The 18,204-nt window shown below is 48.3% G+C and overlaps 2 protein-coding genes across 2 annotated transcripts in view; both read right to left on the bottom strand.

Moving 5' to 3' along the window:
• Arhgef3 (Rho guanine nucleotide exchange factor 3) overlaps positions 1–17,423 on the bottom strand; it is a 316,326-nt gene extending 298,903 nt beyond the window's left edge. The window contains exon 1 of the mRNA XM_033757008.1: positions 17,397–17,423. The gene's annotated coding sequence lies outside the window, so the exon portion shown is untranslated. The remainder of the gene's footprint in view (positions 1–17,396) is intronic.
• Positions 9,238–18,204, bottom strand: part of Il17rd (interleukin 17 receptor D) — a 73,256-nt gene continuing 64,289 nt past the window's right edge. The window contains exons 11-13 of the mRNA XM_033757002.1: positions 17,397–17,581; positions 14,231–15,179; positions 9,238–13,306 (exon numbers count right to left, since the gene is read on the bottom strand). Coding sequence (XP_033612893.1) covers positions 13,194–13,306; positions 14,231–15,179; positions 17,397–17,581 — 1,247 coding nt within the window. The 3' untranslated portion in view covers positions 9,238–13,193. The remainder of the gene's footprint in view (positions 13,307–14,230; positions 15,180–17,396; positions 17,582–18,204) is intronic.

Below are 18,204 nucleotides of genomic sequence, written 5' to 3'. Positions count from 1 at the left end.
TCCTCAGCCGGCTCCCGCAGGGTTCACGGTGTCGGGGAAGGGGAGCCCCGGCCGGAAACGCGCCCAGAAACCGCGGGGCTTCTCTTGGGGGGACAGGTACCCGCGCCGAGCGAGAGTATGGCGACACTCGTGTCCGTCCGGAGCGGCTTCGTTGTCCCCCTAGCGGCCTAGGCCCGGAGCCTGCCGTCGCTGAAGGCGAGCTGCGGAGGAAGCCCTGCGCGCCCGGCAGGTTCTCTGTGATCGCGGGCTGTGGCCGGGGTCACACACGCACAAGCAAACGGGGAACCTGAAACCATTTTCCGAGTTCATTCATTCATCCACACATAAGCACCCACCGTCCCAGGAACCCACACAATCGGGAATGAGCAGAGTGTAGTTACTGGGCTGTCAGGAGAAGTGTGACCCTGCTGTTAAAAAACGCTTTCTGTGTATTTGAGGTGCTTGATCACATTCCCAACAGTCTCGGGCCGCATAGGGCCTATGGGGCCCCCCTTCGCAGGTGAAGAAATGGAAGCTTACAGTGTTCAAGCGCGCCCCACGACTCGGCAGAGAGATCCTGGAGAAGAGAGCTCGGCCCGTTTGCCAAGAAAAGCTCAGCAGCCCCAAGGTGCCCGGGTGCTGAAGGGCATCGGAGCCGCCTAACGCGGTGTGGTGGAGCGCTGTCCCGGATGTAGATCTTGGAGTCCAGGCCCCTGGGCACAACTCGCTCTGGCCCAGCTGGGACTTCTCTTTACCGCCCCCTTTGCCCGCTGCTTCGTGCTCAGCCTCGCATTGCTGGGTGGCCTCTTCCTGGCCTACAGCTCTTATTTTGGGCCAGAAATCAAGCATCTTGAGCAAACTGACTCTGCAGCAGCTGCAGCTTTATTCCACTAGTTTCAAGCGCGCTCCTTGACCTGAGACCCAGTGCTTCAGGAACCACTGGTTTCCTATTTCGGGAACAGCCACGCTCCTCATACTCCCCATTTCCAAGGTGTCCTTAGCCTTTCCCCAAAAAAAAACCTTTTGTTATTCTCCCTGCCACCTCCACAGGGTGAAAGATCCCTACTACAGCCAGCCACGTTCATTAATTAAGATTAGTATTAAGCAAAGGGTTCCCGCTCTCTCCTTTACCCAGCACTCAGCAGGCAAGACCACCCTTAGAGTCTACCCAGGAAGCCTTGGCAAAGTTGTTTTCTTCCTATCAGATTCAATTTCACATTCTTTGAGGGTCTGCTACATGCAATGCATTTGCCAGGCTCTGGGGAATAGTGGTGACTTCCAAGGCAGAAACGTCTGGGCCTTCACGGGGCTCATGAGGGAGGCAGAGCCCTCAGTGGGCAGCTGGGGAACAGAAGATGGCGCAACACCTAGAAGAAACACTGGTCAGGTGGATGGAGGCCTCCTGCTGGCGGAGGGCCTGGGCTGAGCCCGGACATGGAGGAAAAGTGGAGGCCCAGAGGCAGCGCAGCCACCCTGCGTAAGTCCACACAGAGGGCAGGTCAGGAGAACTAAGCTGGTAGGGCCGTGTGAGACATCAGCCGTAAGCCCAGAAAGGTTCAGGCACAGACGTGATGGGACGGGATGGGAACCGAGGTTCAGGGACATCTCAAATGGCTGCTGAGAGCAACGGATGCAGTGGGTGCATCTCCTGCACAGAGCCAAAGGTAACACGCCTTTGTATTATTACTAAAGGCAAACACCCTTCAGGGTTTCCAGAAACATCTGCGAGTAGGGCACGCTGACTGGCAACATATCGGTTTTATCCTGCGAGGGTTCACCATGCTCCCTTGCAGCTGATTTAGGGAAGGGGAAAACCAAGACACGAAAACCACCGGCCCCGGCCTCCTAATGCCCACCATGCCTTGAGCACTTGCTGTCTTTGTTGTGCGTGAACATACAATTAAAGCCCTCTGATTATGTAACACCTCTCATTACAACATATTAAATATACTGAGGGGGATAAAGAGTAAGATAAAAGCCAGCACAGTCACACTGGATTTATGTCCTTTTTCATTTAACACATTGCTAGGCTTTTCCTTTGTCTCGAGCTACTACTCTACAACATGGTGGTTAAAGGGCGCTGCAGGAATGAATGTGCCATCTTCTCATAATCTCTGTGGAAAAAAACAATCCCTTTTGGTACCTGTTTTGCTGCTCATATCTCAGTATCAGGATGATGTGTGGTGATGAAAGTCTTTGCACAGTAAACTTTAACACACATTTCTGATTACTTCCTAACGAGAAGACCCCAGACATGGGATCCGGGAAGGAACAATCAGCCTCTGCCTGTAGCTGCTCCACCCCCACACACACCTTGTTCTGGGCATTTGAAAGCAAATAGCAAATGAAGCAACTAGCTTGGTGTGGTCCTGTGCGGTCTTACTGTTCTGGCCTAAGGACAACGCTCCGCAAGTAGTCACCAAGGGTTTCTTTAGAAGAAAGTCCTTTCTGCTCTCATCTAAGACGGAGGAAAATTTGAGGTACAAGACGGAGCAGGGAGCAGAGGGACAGAGACTGTGGGGTAGAAATACCAAATGCCTGGCCCACCCCAGCCTGTACCTGAGGGGGGCTGTGTCCAATGTACAAGGCCCTGGCGGGGAGCTCGGGTGGTGGCACAGCAGCAGCCACTCTGTGCACGCTGGGGACTGGAGGGAGCCTGTGTCATGGACCATCCCGTGTCTAGGAGTTTGTCGTGGGGCCTGTAGGCAGCACGTGGGGAGAGCGACCTGGAGACAACACAGCCATTCAGGGTAAATATGTGGGGCAGCCCAGCGACCCCGCAGGCATCTGGCAAATGCGTGGAGACTTATCTCAATTTGCAGTCTTCTCCTCCAGGAAATCTTTCTTCCTTTACTATTAACCGATACTGCTTATCCTGGGGAAAGCGGAGGCCAACTTCCATGTTCCCAAGCACTTGCCCTGGGCCAGGCCCTGAGCAATCCCCCTCCACCTGAGGACAGAAAGGAGGGGACTTGTCCCAGGGCCTGCATGGTGGTAGGGACGGGGCCCCAAGCTGGTTAAAGGAGCAGCATCCAAGTCCCCCAGATGGGAGGCCTGCCCTAAAGAAAGGCCACTCTAGTCAGCAAGTGGGTCTGTGCCATACTCACACAAGCTGAGGTAAATGCTCCTGGAGAGCTAGGCGTGGTGGTGCACACCTGGAATCCCAGCATTCAGGAGGCTCAGGCAGGATGATCACCCCAAATTCAAGGCCAGCCTGGGCTACATGGTGAGTTTAGAGCCAGTCTTAAGTACCTCATGAGACCCTACCTCCAAAAAAACAAATGCTCCTGGAGACACACGTCAGGACCTAGCCTAAGCGTGGACACTGGTCAGGGAAGGTTTCACAGCAAAAGAGGGAGACACAGAGATGGGAAGGTGTTCCAGGCAGAGGAAACCATATACAAAGGTCCTGGACAGGAATGCAGGAGTGAGGAATCTTCCAACAATCTGCTATGGTCAGAACAAAGCAAAAGGACTAAACACAGGGCCATGTAAGAACTTGGTGTTCACCTCCAGGGCCACTGGTGGCTTCACAAGGTGTGACGTCTAAGCAGGAACCATCTTCTCCAGCTGGTCCACTTCAGTTAGCCCATCGGTCCCCTGGGCAGATGTCACTTAACTGTACACCCTTTAACCTGTCTCCTAGAGACCACATTCCCACAGGCCTGGGGCTCACTGTGGCCTGGCTCTGTGCCCAGTCACCTGGCCTCACATCCAAGACCTCCAGCGGCCGTCAGGTAATCCAGACAGGGTAACTTTGTTCTCAACAGAGCAAGCCACCTGCCCAGGGTCACAGAGGCAATGCAGACTGAGATCTAGGTTCAGGATGGCAAGAGCAAAGTCCCCTCTGTCTTTTTTTTTTTTTCTTGGGGGGGGGGGCTGTATCAGGGATCAAACTCAGGCCCTGGTATTTGTGAGGCAGGAGCCAGAACCACTGAGCTAAATCCCTGGCCTCTCAAAGCCCCCTTTCAATCACAGTGCTAACGTGTGATGCGAAAGGCGGTGAATGTCCCCTCCAGGAAGAGGCCAGGGAGCCAAGCTCACCGCTCTTGCATTATTTTCCCTTAACACCAAGGACCCTTTGAATTGTGTGCATCTCACTCCCTATACCCTCTCTCCTGGGCTGCTGCTCTGTGCTCCTGTGGGCAGTGAGAACAGGGCAGGTTGGGGAGGAGTTGAATGTAACATTACTGAGGACCCACACGCCCTGGAGAGCAAGGACAAGGTTTATGTTTCCTCCTCCTGCTACATGCTTAGCTCATCACCTGTAGTTTATTCGACTACCGAAAAATGCCATTTTTTTCCAGTTAAAGCTAAGAGGAAGCTGGTCTTTGCGCCCTTTGGGTTAGCATGTCTAGGGGAAGAGGGTGTAGCTCAATGTTAGACCACGTGTTTAGCATACAGGGTTCGACCCCTGGTATCACCGAAAGTTGGCATTTCTCAACAAAGCGAGTCCCAAGGCCCCAGAGATGCTGAGGGCTGCAAGAACCCTAAGCAGCTGTATATACAAACTCCACTTTTAGGTACAAGATCCCAATAATGAATGTAACTGTACTGTATACCTAAAATGTATCAATAAACTCAATTAAAAAAAAAACAACTCCACTTTTGTTTTGAGACAGAGTCTTGCTATGTAGTTCAGGTTGGTCTTGAGCTCACTGTGTAGTAGCCCAGGCTGGCCTCAAACTCACAGCGATCCTCCAGCCTCAGCCTCCCAAGTGCTGGGATTACAGACATGCGCCACTACACCTGGCCCAGACTCCGCTTTCTAACACTGTGGTTAAAGTTAGGGCTTCTCATGTTATCCAAGATGGATTTCCTGCCAGGTATGGTGGCGCACGCCTGCAACCCCAGCATTCAGAAGGCTGAGGCAACAGGACTGCCATGAGTTCAGGGCCAGCTTAGGCCACACAGTAAGTTAAAAGCCAGCCTGAACTATATATTAAGAACCTGTCTCAAAAACAAAAGAAAAAAAAAAAACAAATAAAAGGATTTTCCCCACTAATAGTACCAGCTACAACTCCTATTTTAATGAAATATTTTAAAAAATATATTTAAACTCCTGTTAAAATAAAATTCTTCAAATTGAGATTCATCATGTCAGGATGCCTTTCTTAAACTCTGAACCAGACTTACTCACAATATTCCAAAACCAACCTCCGCCAACAATGACCCAAGTCACTGTGTTGTTTCTTAAAGTCCTTCCTTCCCCTCAAGCCACATGGAGGGGACAGCGTGCACGGCCCGACTGGGAGCACGGATGCTTCCATCCGGTGCTTCAGCCTCAGCATTGCCAATTCCTTGCTTGCACCCTTGACAAAGCTGCCGCGAGTTCCTTCCACAGGACGTGTTGGCGAGGAAGGATGCAGCGCTCGGCACAGAAAGCAGCTGCACTGAAACTGAGGTGTCCATCACCACTTCCTCCTCCTCCACCCACTTCACCGGCAGATTTATGTTGCCTCTGACCAAACAGTTTCAAGTCCACCTCTACCCGGATGGCCAGATCTCTACTGAGGGGACACAAGAGCTCTGCCGCTGGCCGCCCCCAGCAGGAGTCTAAGAAAGCTCTGGTGAGATGGGCACAGCCAGATGACTGCCCAACAAGGAGGGTGGCTGTGGAGATAAATTAGATCACGCACCTAATAATGCACTTGATGCCAAACACCGGCTCCTATAATGAGAAACGACAGAGACCGTGACAGAGATCAATAGGTGAAATGATGTCATTTCCATTTATCAAAGCAGTCAAGTCATGGATATAGATGAGCAGGAAAAAAATGAGAAGGTATGCCAATATGAACGACAAGAACTTGTTGGAATTCCCCGCTCAGTGATTAACAATGCTTCTAGAAAAGGTGGATTTCGGAGGGGGGAGCAGGAGTTATGTGTGGTACTGTGGATTGAACCCAGAACCTTCACACTGAGCTACGACCCCAGTCCTTTTTTATTTTGAGCCAGGTCTCAATGTCACTGAGTCGCCCAGGCTGGGCTCAAACTTGGGATCCTCCTACCTCAGCCTCCCAGAGTGCTGGGATTAGAAGCCTGTGCCACAACTAGCTGCAAAGCTGTTTTTTAACCACTCTCTTGGTTTCCTTGGCTCCCAAAAAAGGACAAGTTTCTAGACCTCGACACATTAACATTCTCAGGTGAGTATGAGAACAAGAAAACTCTATTAAAAATCTTATTGCTGCCGGGCGTGGTGGCACATGCCTGTAATCCCAGCACTTGGGAGGCTGAGGCAGAAGGATCACTGTGAGTTCCAGACCAGCCTGGGCTACATAGTGAGTTGCAGGTCAGTCTCAACTACACAGCTAGACCCTGTCTCAAAAAACAAAACAAACAAAAAAAGTCTTATTGCTGGGGATTTAGCTCAGTGGCAAACACATCTGCCTCACAAGCACAAGGTCCTAAGTTTGATCCCAGTACCAAAAGGAAAAAAAAAAATCTTATTATGTTCCTAAGACACAAAATTTAAGACACCCTTCTTGCACAATAGCCGAAGGGCTTGTATTCTGTGTCCTTGAGGTTCTCTCCTGGATACCTGTCATTTTCTGAACAGTGAGTGCCACATTATGCAGTCCAAGCTGGGCCTTGAACTCATTCACTCTTGTCACCTAGGCTGGCCTCAAATTTGCAGCAATCCCCCTGCCTCAGCCTCTCAGGTGCTGAGATAACAGGCACGTGCCACTACACCCAGCTGTTGTAGCAACTCTTTACACTTTTATGTAGTTTAATTCAGCACAATCTGAAATACAGCACATGGCCCATTTTACTGATGGGCAACTGAGGACCTGTATCTTGTAATCACAGGTCACAGACACAGTAGCGGGTCTAGAAACTGACCCTGAAGTTGACAGGCACCCTACTGAGCACGGAGTACACACAAGGTGGGAGAGAAGGCCTGGCAGAATGAATAGACATCACTTTAACTTGTGTGGGGCCAAATTTCTCTTTTGTAAATTTCTGTAAAGTGCACTGGCCCTGAGAATCAAATTTCTTCTATCTGTAAGTAACCACGGCACTGCAGAGGCCTCTGGACACCACACAGGTGACGGCCACTGCCCACTGCAGGACACGGTAAATGGCTCAGGGCAGAGCGCTTCCCTTCTCTAAAGGGGGAGAAGTACTGGTCACCTCTTCTCGTCCTGAGGCTGAGCCCTGACAACTGCACCAGAGCCCCAGGTAGGACATAGGACAGATGTTTACAAAACAAACAATGAGAGTCTTAAAACATTTTATTTGATACAGAAATTGTAAAGTACAAAAACATTTTGCAAATGTCAGCTGTGGCTTACTGTCACCTATTTACAGAGTTATGCACAAATCGCACATTACTAACATTTCCAACGTCAAAATGCAGCGCACTGCTACAGTCTGTCAGTGCTCACTACTTCCCCAAGCCCACAGAGGACAAATTTAAAGATGAAACAAAAACAATGACACACCAATAACCAGTGTGCTCCACAGGCTTTCCTCCTAGGAGGGCAATACAGGGAACTTCCAATAGCGAAAAACCTAAGTTACTTATTCTCGAAATGAACACATTTGGCTTTTACAGAAACTTCTGCTGCTGTCCAGACTCATGCTTTTTTCTTGGGAGGAAAAAAGAAAACAACAACAACAGAATTTTTTAATAACAGACAAACACATTAATGACATCCGATGGAAATCTGTTGCCTGAATGTGGGAGCAGCTCCTTTTGACTACATCCCGCACAAAGAGGGCTGCTCCTCGGAATCTTCTTTGCAATTTTACCAGGTGTGAACATCAGATGCGAATGCGGCGCTGTCAGACTCGGCTGTGAAAAAGCAGCACGCGGCTGACTGAGAGCCACAGCTCCGGCCCTTGAGAACACGGAAAGCTCTTGCGGTGTCTGTGGTCCCAGACGACGCTTGGGGAGGAACCAAAGGGCAGCAAAGGGAGAAGACAACTGACCAAAACTGCCCAACGTCCTCACCGGGGGTCCAAACAATATGCAAATTAGATGCCAAACAGCAATGGGAAGGCGGCACTTGGCAACTGCTGCTGTCACCTCTCCGGTGGTTAAACTCAAGTAACAATATCACAAGTCTCAAAAGCTTTATATAATCTCCAGATGTGTAGACATAGAGTCCGGAATTGGAAGGGTCGGGTAGCTGCCACTCAGAAGGAAAGAGGCGGTCTCGAGTAACCTGGAGCTTCCGAATGACATTAACCACATCAGAAGTGAGCACCAAGTAAGAGCTGGCTCTCCAGAGGGAAAACGAACCACAAGACAGGACAGAGGACAATCACCAAGGAGGCAATATGTGGCTTCTCACAAGGACTCTGAGGGATGTAACATCTTTAAGAAGTACCGTGTTCCCACCTGGTAAGAGAAGCCAGGCACACAGGAATCTCCCCGTGATCCTACCCTGAGCTTGGCAGTCACAAGGCACCAAAGTGCATAAGGCACCAATGTTTCTGTTTGGACACCTAAACCGGCTGTGAAGCTGAGGAACAGCAGGACAGTGAAAATTATTAAGCCCCTGGAAAATAAGAGCTGTGAAGATAGGTTAAGTGGGTGGGATTATTTACCACTGAAATAAAAACTCCAGGGGGATGACTTCACCGTGGTTTTCAAATACACAGGAAGTGACCAGCTGTTCTTTCTCCGCTACACCCTGAACAAAAGAAAGCTGGTTTGAATTTCTAGAAGAAAGATGTACATAGAACTATCTGATAATCAGGGTAGGTTACAAAAATCTCCTTCGCTAAAAACCCAGACTCTCACCCACAGCCACACGTCTGGGCTAATTTCAGGCACAGCTCTTGACATCAAGAAAGGAACACGCTAGCCCCCATATTCTGAAATCAGGATCAGAGCTATTGGCTTACAGTCTGACTTCCTGTTATTTATTTTCACCCTGGGCCTGGACAGGTGCTAAGGCAAGAGTGACCCAACACCCACCTGGACTCCTGATACCTCAGCACCAGAAAAAGTTTCGTGTCTACTGCCTCACAGCCCTAAAACACAACTCACAGATCATTCAAAACAGAAGATAATGTAAATTCCTGAGCCGAGTAGAACTATATTTTTTGCCTTATTTTCTAAAATGTCTCTCTTCTTAAACAGATCTTGGCCTAAGCTCAAAATTATAAACCATCTAAAAAAAAAAAAACAACTACGTTGAGAGCTAACCAATAAATAAGGCCCTAGACTACAGGTTGTAGAGGTTTTTTTTGAGGGGGTACCAGGGATCGAACTTGGGTCTTTGCGCTTGCGAGGCAGGTGCTGGAACCACTGACCCAAATCCCCAGCCCTAGGCTGCAGTGTTTAAATGAAATTATTCTAAGCATTATATTTTTTATATTGGGAGAATATAAATCTGACTTAGAAATTGGCACATAACTTTATGTATTACAAACATGTACTAATAATTTTAAAAATTTTAAAAAGACATTGCAAAATGTTAAGGGAAGCAATCAAAACCTTCCAAATGCATTTCAGAATCCCGTGAAATTTCTTTGAAGGAGAGATAAAAGAAAAGAATTCAGCTACTGGCTGTATTTAGCAGCAGCATTTCCTGATGGCAGCCAACAATTATAACTACTGTAGGTTGGCTCTGACTTCAAATTTTTCTTTTCTTGGAACCAGGGATCGAACTCAGGACCTTGTGTTTGTGAGGCAGGTGGCGGAACCACTGAGCTCAATCCCCAGCCCTGACTTCTAATCTTTTAAAGCACAAGTCACAAACTGGCAGCCAATGGGCCAAATTAGGTCCATCCATGTGTTCTGTTGGTCCTGAATTCACTTTAAATACTTTTAAATTTTAGTTGCCAATATAAAATAAAATAAAATAAAATAAAAATAAAAAGTTTTCAGCTTCTCTTGAGAAACAACAATATCAGGAAATGTTTGGCCTCTCTGACTGTAGCAGCTGCCACCTGTAAGATGCACAGACACTCTTGGGTCTGCCGTGGGCTCACGGTGCCTGGCGTCCCTGATGATGAGGAGGAGGAAGGCTGCCACCATCTGTCACCACACAGCTGTTTGCCTTACACTTGGCGGCCCCTGAAGGCACAGGATATGCTAAACAGAGCAGCAGAAAAACCTAGTGTTCTTCACACTGGCACTGCCTGCCTCTCCCATAAAGACAGTGTGATTGCTTTCTTTTTGAGAAGGTTATAGTGCCAGGGGCTGCAGGATTTTCTGTCTTTTAGGAGGAAGTTGTGTCATTTCTTCATCAAGAATAAAATAGCTTTTTCCCCCTTTCTGTTTCTTTTAAAGGAAAGAAATATTCAAACGCAAGAAAATAAAACCCTCAAAATCATGTGGCTCTGAGGAATGTTCTAATACATTGTGTTTAGTTGCACATAAATCAGGGGACCCAAGAGTATGGGACAGTAAAAAACAAAGCCAAAAAACTGCGTTTGTTGGAATAGCAAGACCAAACTTTGACAAACATATATGAACTTAAATATCTGTAACTTACTATACACTTATTCCAACGACAGCTCATTGCTAAAGACATTTTTTTGAATATCTGATCTGGGAATGTCTTCAGTTAATACCAACAACATGTCAACAGAACTCCCATTTTAGCCAGTCTCATTTGTGACTCAAAATACTGTTATTACCTAGTGGAGTCTGAAGCCAAATACCTGGGCGTGAACTAGAAGGATTTGTTACTCTTTCTGGAGATCCATGTGCTTACGAGGCCCAGTCCCAGACCGCTGGACAGCAAGCTCCTGCTTCCCATGTGGCTGGGCAGGCCCCCCGAGGAAGTCTGTTACTTACAGTCAACTTATCGGAGCACAGCACACGCTCATGCGGGCTTTAACTTCCACAGTCACTCTCCCAATAAAGCTGACAGCATCAGATACTAAATCCTTTCCCGGAAATATCGATGAATTATGGTGAAAAACTAGCGCCTGGCTGTCAGCCTTGGTTTTCTAGAGCCCTGGTTTCCTTTTCAGAGGACATCATCACACTTATCCACGTTTACTCTCAGATCGAGGCCTGTCAGTGAAATCACTGCTATAACCTAATTGCTGCTTCCCAACATCCAGAAACCAGAATCTTTTTCTGGATTCCATCTTATCATTTCCACTGTCTGTGACATTTTCGGAGTGAAAATATGGAATCTGCTTGGAACGGATGTTTAGCCTTCATCTCCAAGACAACTCTTCCTACTCCCAGCACAATGGGGAGGGTGGGAAAAATAGCAAAACTAATGAAGCAAAAGTAGGAAGTGAGATTTAACACATAATGTATTGAGTTAGGCAATCATACCGCACTTTGAGCATCTGATCTTTTAAGAGTTTGAGTTTGTTGATCAGACACACTCATGTTTCAAAATAAGAATCCAAGCCCTAAACCCAAACTTAAAATCCCCTTTAGCACTCTGTCCCCGCCTTTTTCCTCCCAAGGGAACCCGTGAAGCAAGCCCCTCTGCCCACACCCTTGGGGCCCAGTTGGTGCTCCTTCCCCCAGTCCTGCAGGCTGTCTCTGGAGACACTTTCTCAGAGATGTCTCATTTCACATGAAAAGATGATTATCTACAACCAAAAGCAGCTCCCACTGGTTCCTCTGGGGGCACAAAAACATCTCTTGGACTCAGTGAGAAATCTTATTCCAAGTGAGTTTTGTAAGTTAGCAAGTTCAGACCCATCAATGTCTCCCACAGAATGCACACTGAGGATGGACCCAAAGGAGCTGTGCAGTTGTCATAGACAGCGTGGTGACAACATGGGAACTCTTTCCTCTACCAACATGCCTGGTTTTAGGGGGAGACAGGCTTCCAGCTCACTGCTGCTCCTTCAGAGCAGCTGCAGGAAATTTGATGCCGGAGAACAGACGAGCACGTTCTTCTCCCAAAAGGCGGCCAGCTGCCTTTACAGAACAGGGAGTGGGGCATCTGCAGCCAAAATACACACAAAACCTCTTCTTTCCAGCAAGAGTGCAGGTTTTCCCCTTTTCCACCTGCTCAGCATGTGCTCGGGAGGAAAAGTCCAGCCCACCCACCTCCCTCCCCACCTTGGGATGTTTCTTGGCATCTCCCACCACGCTGGTCCTAACTGATGAAAGAGTGAAAGCTCTAGTCCCTGGGCTGACTGCTGAGAAAACAGGCAGTCAAATCCCGAAAGCACCCATGAAAAAGGGTGGAGAAAGATACTCGTGCGTGCTCCACAGCATAGGGAGGCCCTGTGCTTCCACAAAGGAGACTAAGGCACCACTGCACACGTTAAACAAGTGGAATATGAACAAATGCTTTCCCTTTCGAAACAAATTTGTTTTTTATAAAAAGTCATTCATAAAAATAGGACATTTGCTTTTATGACAGTTCAGTCCTTCCTACCTTCTTAAAAAGAGGCCTGTCATCAGTCAAAACCAGTCCCAGCAGATTACTGGCCACCACCTCCATACACTGCTGCATTTCAGTGAATTCTGATCTCTAATATTCAGGACACGGCTTTGGACAAGGCAACTGAAGCACAGACTGCAACTTCCAATAAAGTGGCCCTGCTCAGAAAGAGTCACTTAAAACAAACTTCCAGACACCACCCTATGAGCCACAGCACGGTAACTGTAACCCACTCAGACCAGGGGAAAGCCGAGATGGTAAGGTCGAGATCTGACATCATCGCAGGGCTGGGACCCCCACCTCGGCCAGCCAAGTTGCCCTGTAACACATAGGGACATTTTTTTAGAAAGGTATATTGAATGATCAGTCACTCTCCTGACCTTTCGCTCAAAGCTTATCTAATACTCCGCACTGAAACCAGACAGGAATATCATCTGTAATACGGCATGGATTCCGGCGAGACTGGCACTTGATTTCTGTGGCTATAATGACATTTAAGTTTTTTCCACACAGCATTCCATACCAAAGTAGCAAACACTACACAGGCAAAATACACAGAACTCATTGAAGTCGGAATGGTCAGGGCAGGTATTTTCCTATTTCTGTTTCCTCCTACCTGCCAGAACAGGGTCTGATGCAAAGAGAGACCTAACAGAGCAAGTTGCTGTTGGCCCCCACAGACAGGCCCTTTGGAGCTCTGTGTATGGTCTTAGAGAAATGGCGACTTCACCAAGATAGCTGGGGCCAGGGGACTGAGTACTGGCCAAATCTTCACTGAAAACATCCTGGTATGAGTACTCAGCTCCAAGGAGGTGATGCAACCACAGAGATGAGCTGGAGAACCAGAGGCGGCAGCTAAAGTGGCAATGCTTAGGCTCTTCCATTTTGTTACAAGAGGGCGACGGCATGGAGCTCGTCAGTGTAGCTGTGGCAACCAAGTTCCGCTTTCCATACTCCAGAGGCAAGGAGCTTGGGTGGAAGGGCAGGAGGATCCTCCTCACCTACAGAGAGAAGACAGGACAGAGCCACACGATCACTGAATTTCACTGGGCAGACACTAGCGCCAGAGGGCTGCATCTGAACCTCCCAAGCCCACTCACGATGTGACATGCCCGTGCTCTTAACAGGCTCCAGTTGCCATCTTCCCGCAGAGTCCAGGGGCTGCATGCATGTATGACCCCAGCAGTCACAGGCATGGGAAGAATGGCCTGAGACAACAGGCTGCGGGGGCTCTCTCGGGAAGTGGTTTCTGCTACAGAGGCTTTTCCTTTTTTGAAACAGGGTCTCGCTGTATAGCCCAGGCTGGCCTTGAACTCACAGCAATCCTCCTGCCTCAGCCTCCCAAGTTCTAGAATTATAGGCATCCACCACCATGCTGGTGTAGCCCTTCTGTATGGGCTTGTGCTGAGCAAGGAAGAAGAAATTATTGTACCCATGAACTTCAGGCTCAGTAGATGTTGCTTTTTCTTTTTTGGGGGGTGGGGTGGGGGTGGTGGTCCAGGGCTCAATCTCGGGACCTTGTGCTTGTGAGGCAGGTAGTGGAACCACTGAGCTAAATCCTGGCCCTAAAACAAGGAGAGGGTGAACACTACCGGTCTCAATATAGACATACCTCTTTACAGCCAAATGTGTTTTGGTAGTTCAATATTTTTGGCGTTCAGAAAGACCATATAGTACACATTCTGTATGCTATAGAACACCCCTGGCCAGGCTGGGCAATTCACCATAAAGTAGCATTAGTATTGCTGCAGCACAAACACCTGAATATTCTGTTATCCGGGGTACACTAAGACTATCAAACGAGTGATATTTCTTCTCATCAATTTTCACTCTCCAGCAAGTTGGCATCGAAGTTCAAGAAAATGCTCTGACAGATTGTAGAAGTGTAAAGAGTACATCAGGAATCTGACCCGAGAGCACCTTACCCAGGCCTGAGGAGGAGGACACGCTCTCCGTTAGGGATGACGTTTCTGTCTGGTCAGCTGAGAGTCCCTCCATCAGAGGCAGAGAGAGCTCAGAGGAGGGCACGGAGGAATCGTAGATGCCCGAGTCCCTTGGCATGTCCGAAGGGCCGCCAGCTTTCACTGCAAGTAGCAGGGGCTGAAGGGTGGAAACCCCATCATGGGGTGTCGGGACCTCAGCATCCCGGTCCAAGGCCCCACATGGATTCTCTGGCTGTGGGTGTGAGTCTGCAGGCACTGTGGCCCCTAGAACAGCAGCCTCAGGCTTTAGGCAGAAATCACCCTCTGGCCCAGGTTTGCCAATGACATCATTTAAAACTAAGCCTGAGTCAAACTTCTCCAGGACTGGCTCTCGGTAGTGCAGGGCAGGAGGATGAAAGGGTACAAACTGCTTTTCAAACCAATCAGGTTCCTCGTCGATAAACTGGTGCATGTTACATATGGCAACATACAGAGAGCGCCCCGACTTGCTCCGGAAGTAGTTCCTTCTGCTTCCAGGTCCTGGGTGCTGCCCAGGCTCCTGGAAATTATAGTCTCCCGAGTGTAGGTGGGAACAGAGCTGGGGAAGGTTGTCCATAAGTTTGTATTTGGTGCTGAGGTCCAGAACGCAGGGCACATCTCCCTCGCAGGAATAATCAAAGTAGACAGCGATGAACTTGCTGAGTGCTGCAGATGAACTCTGCTTGGCTTGGCGGAGCTTTTCAGCAATGGCCGATACTGCCACCAGGAAGAGCTCGCCTTTCCCTGAACCTCGGCCGCCTCCTCTGTGTTTGTAGTTCTTCTTGTCCACCAAGTATTTCATGCCTTTGGAACAAACTACAATGATGAACTGGGACTCATGGATCTTCTGGATGACCCATTCTGTTTGCCCTTCTCTGCAGAGACTGAAGTCTTCCCACAGATCCAGAGCCACCTGATAGAAAACGAGACATCTTCTCATCAGCACTACACTCAGGAATATGAATGGGGTAGGAAGACTGAATGAATATCACAGGAGGTCATATCACCTGTCCTTTAACCATTATATGCATAGTGTGCCGGCTCTGGGTTACCCAGTAGTGTGTGGAGGGACAGCTACGTTTCTGTGGTGAGGGTAACACACCAGACCCTCTGCAAAGGCTTGCCATCCATCGGCTCATTTTAGCATCATGCAGGGTCACTACTATGCTGTCCTATAAGTGAAGACAGCAGCACAGAACGTTTAGCCACTTGTCGAAGTTACCACAGAGGAAGCCCTCAAGGAACCCACAGTGTAGTGGAGAACACAGAATAGGAAGGACCTGGGACTGCTGCGTACCGTGGATAAGGCAGCCAGATACAAGCAGCAGGTTCTGGAAGGAAGGCTGGCAGACTCTGAGGACACAGACGAACGACCCCAGGTCTGGACACCGAGTCCCCCACAATGCTAGGTGACTCACACCCAGAGTGTGCCTGACAAAGCGGACCTCTCTGGACTCTCACAGACCTGGGGTTAGCCACACTGTTTGTGAGCTGGCCAATGCTGGAGAAGAGGGCAGTGACTTGTTGTAACACAGCTCTTCTGCTTAACACTGCAGAATGACCAGCATCTCCTCCGTGGCGTCACAGCCTCACAGGGGAAAGGGATCCTGAAACCATTTTGTTTCCTCTTCGGCTCCAAGATGTTTCCAAAGGAAAAAATGCCCTGACATCCAACCACTTGCTGAAAATAAGCTTGACTTGTCTATTTCCTTAGTTACTGCTAACAGTGTACAAGCTTAAGTTAATCGGGAGAATACACCAAGCATTTAAAAAATATTCCTATCTTGACCCAGCAATTCCATTTCCAGGCATTTATCCATGGGAAATCATCAGAAATGGGGCAATACTGAACTACCGATAATTTAGTAATTTGGACTAACTCAGGACAAGTCAATATTATGGATCATGTTGCTATTTAAAATGGCATTAGCCTAGAACCGCTAATAGTGTAGAAAATCATTAATAAAAATAAATCATTCCAGTCTGCCCAAAACAAGTATTTGTATGTGTGATTTCATTTATGCAGAAAAGGACTGGGAAGAAACACACCAAATGTGTCTGTGGTATCTGCAGACAGCATGCACCCTCGCTAGAGTTTGCCGCTGTTTTCCAGCAGGCGCTGAGCTGCCGCCAAGCTCAGGCACAGCACACGATCTGCCCTCATGCTTTTTACTGACACCAGAGGGCAGTCTTAGCACATGGAGAGAGTCTGAGAACCCATACAAATAACAAGAGGAAAAGGGGATGAGGAAAGGAATTAAGATGGGTTATGTGCATGTACCAACTCCATCCACCCAAGGAGTGTAAACATTATGTACTGCCAACATGTACTGATAAAAAAAGAACAAATATCACCCAACTACATAATTATATAACTATTATATTTGTAAGGAACTGCTATGCCTTCCACCATAGCTTCAGACTTCACTCTAAAAATTAACAATACGACATGACAGAAAAGCTACACGTGAACAGCAAATTTAAGAATGGCTAAAAAGCCAGAGCAGACATTCAAGCACTTGACACACTGTTCTCTGGAGTCATCCCTTCTTACCCCCTGCTTGTCCTGTGCTACTGCCTTCTACACCACTGGTTTGTCACTTTCCATGACTTCATACCCGTCAATGGCCTAACAACTTCATAGGTCTCTCTGTTATTTACTCCTGGTCCCCCAGAGTTCTTCCAGGACAAGGATCATCCTCCATTCCCCTTCTCAGTAAATCCCCTCAAAGGGTTGTCACCTGCCACTCTGTCTCTAACTTTCCACTGGGGCTTCTACCTGCACATGCCTACCAGGATAACTACAGTGACACCCCAACCAGCACCCTGGTTTACATGTTCTCAAGGCAGACACCCACTGTTTTTATTTTTTAATACTCACAAAACCTCCTGCCATGTGGGTACACAATCAAGGTTTTTGATCACAGGACTATGTCGCAATTCAGAACCAAGTTATAAAACATTTAGTGCTTGGGATCATAGGACAGGCTGAAGAAGAGTACAAGACCCTCCCCAGTTTGGAAACTGGCACTGATCAAAGCCAGGGGTCACAGAAGCAGCCCTTGAAAGAGAAAACAGCCAGGAGAGAATAGGCATCACTGCCCAGGGAAAGAGACTCTAAATTCTGTACCTCACAGCCGCAGAAGTCCTGGAGGAAGTAAGCAAAGCACTGGACGACATTGATGTGGTTCTGGCCATCTTTACTGGAATAACACAGGAAGACCTTGGGCCGTGGCCGGGACCGCTCCCTGGGAACTGCTGCAGTATACGTGAAGGACTCAGTGCTCTCCTCATCTAAATGTGAATATATATTGTCTAAATTGGGAAAGAAGATAGGATGGACACCTATGAACACAGCTTCATCCTGTCCCATGATTTAGAGCTCAATGGTGTCTTCAAGAAAGAACAGCTGATATGTCCCTCTGTGGGCCCAATCTCCCACCTCCATCAGCCCCGCAGGTCTCTGTGGTGAACGGGTAGCCAATGTCGGCAGTGGAGCATCAGAAAGCCAAAAGCTGTCCTGAAATCTGACATTGACCTAGGAAGCTAAGAACTGCCTAGAACTGGCTCTTGCAATCAAATATGTCTAGGAGACAAATTAAGCACTGGCAGAGCTGACCTTTAAAAGGAAAAGAGAAAATGGAGCCCGCGTGGTGGTGCACGCCTATAATCTCAGCACACAGGAGGCTGAGGCAAGAGTTCGAGGACAGCCCGGACTACAGCGTAAGACCCTGTCTCAAAAAAAAAAGGATAAATTATACAAAATTTTCCCCCCTTTAAGTCAGTTTCACTATGTTGCCAAAGCTGGCCTCCAACTCCTGGCCTCAGGTGTCCCTTCTGCGTCGGTTTTCCAGGTGCCTGGCACCATATGTTTCACCACTGTGCCCAGCTAAAAGTGCACAGATCTAAAGTGTATGTCCTATGATTGATATATATAT

The sequence above is a fragment of the Fukomys damarensis genome, unplaced genomic scaffold (genome assembly GCF_012274545.1).
Source record: "Fukomys damarensis isolate Sample0158 unplaced genomic scaffold, DMR_v1.0_HiC HiC_scaffold_28, whole genome shotgun sequence".
Classification (NCBI taxonomy): domain Eukaryota; kingdom Metazoa; phylum Chordata; class Mammalia; order Rodentia; family Bathyergidae; genus Fukomys; species Fukomys damarensis.
This window is presented reverse-complemented; position numbering and strand designations above follow the sequence as displayed.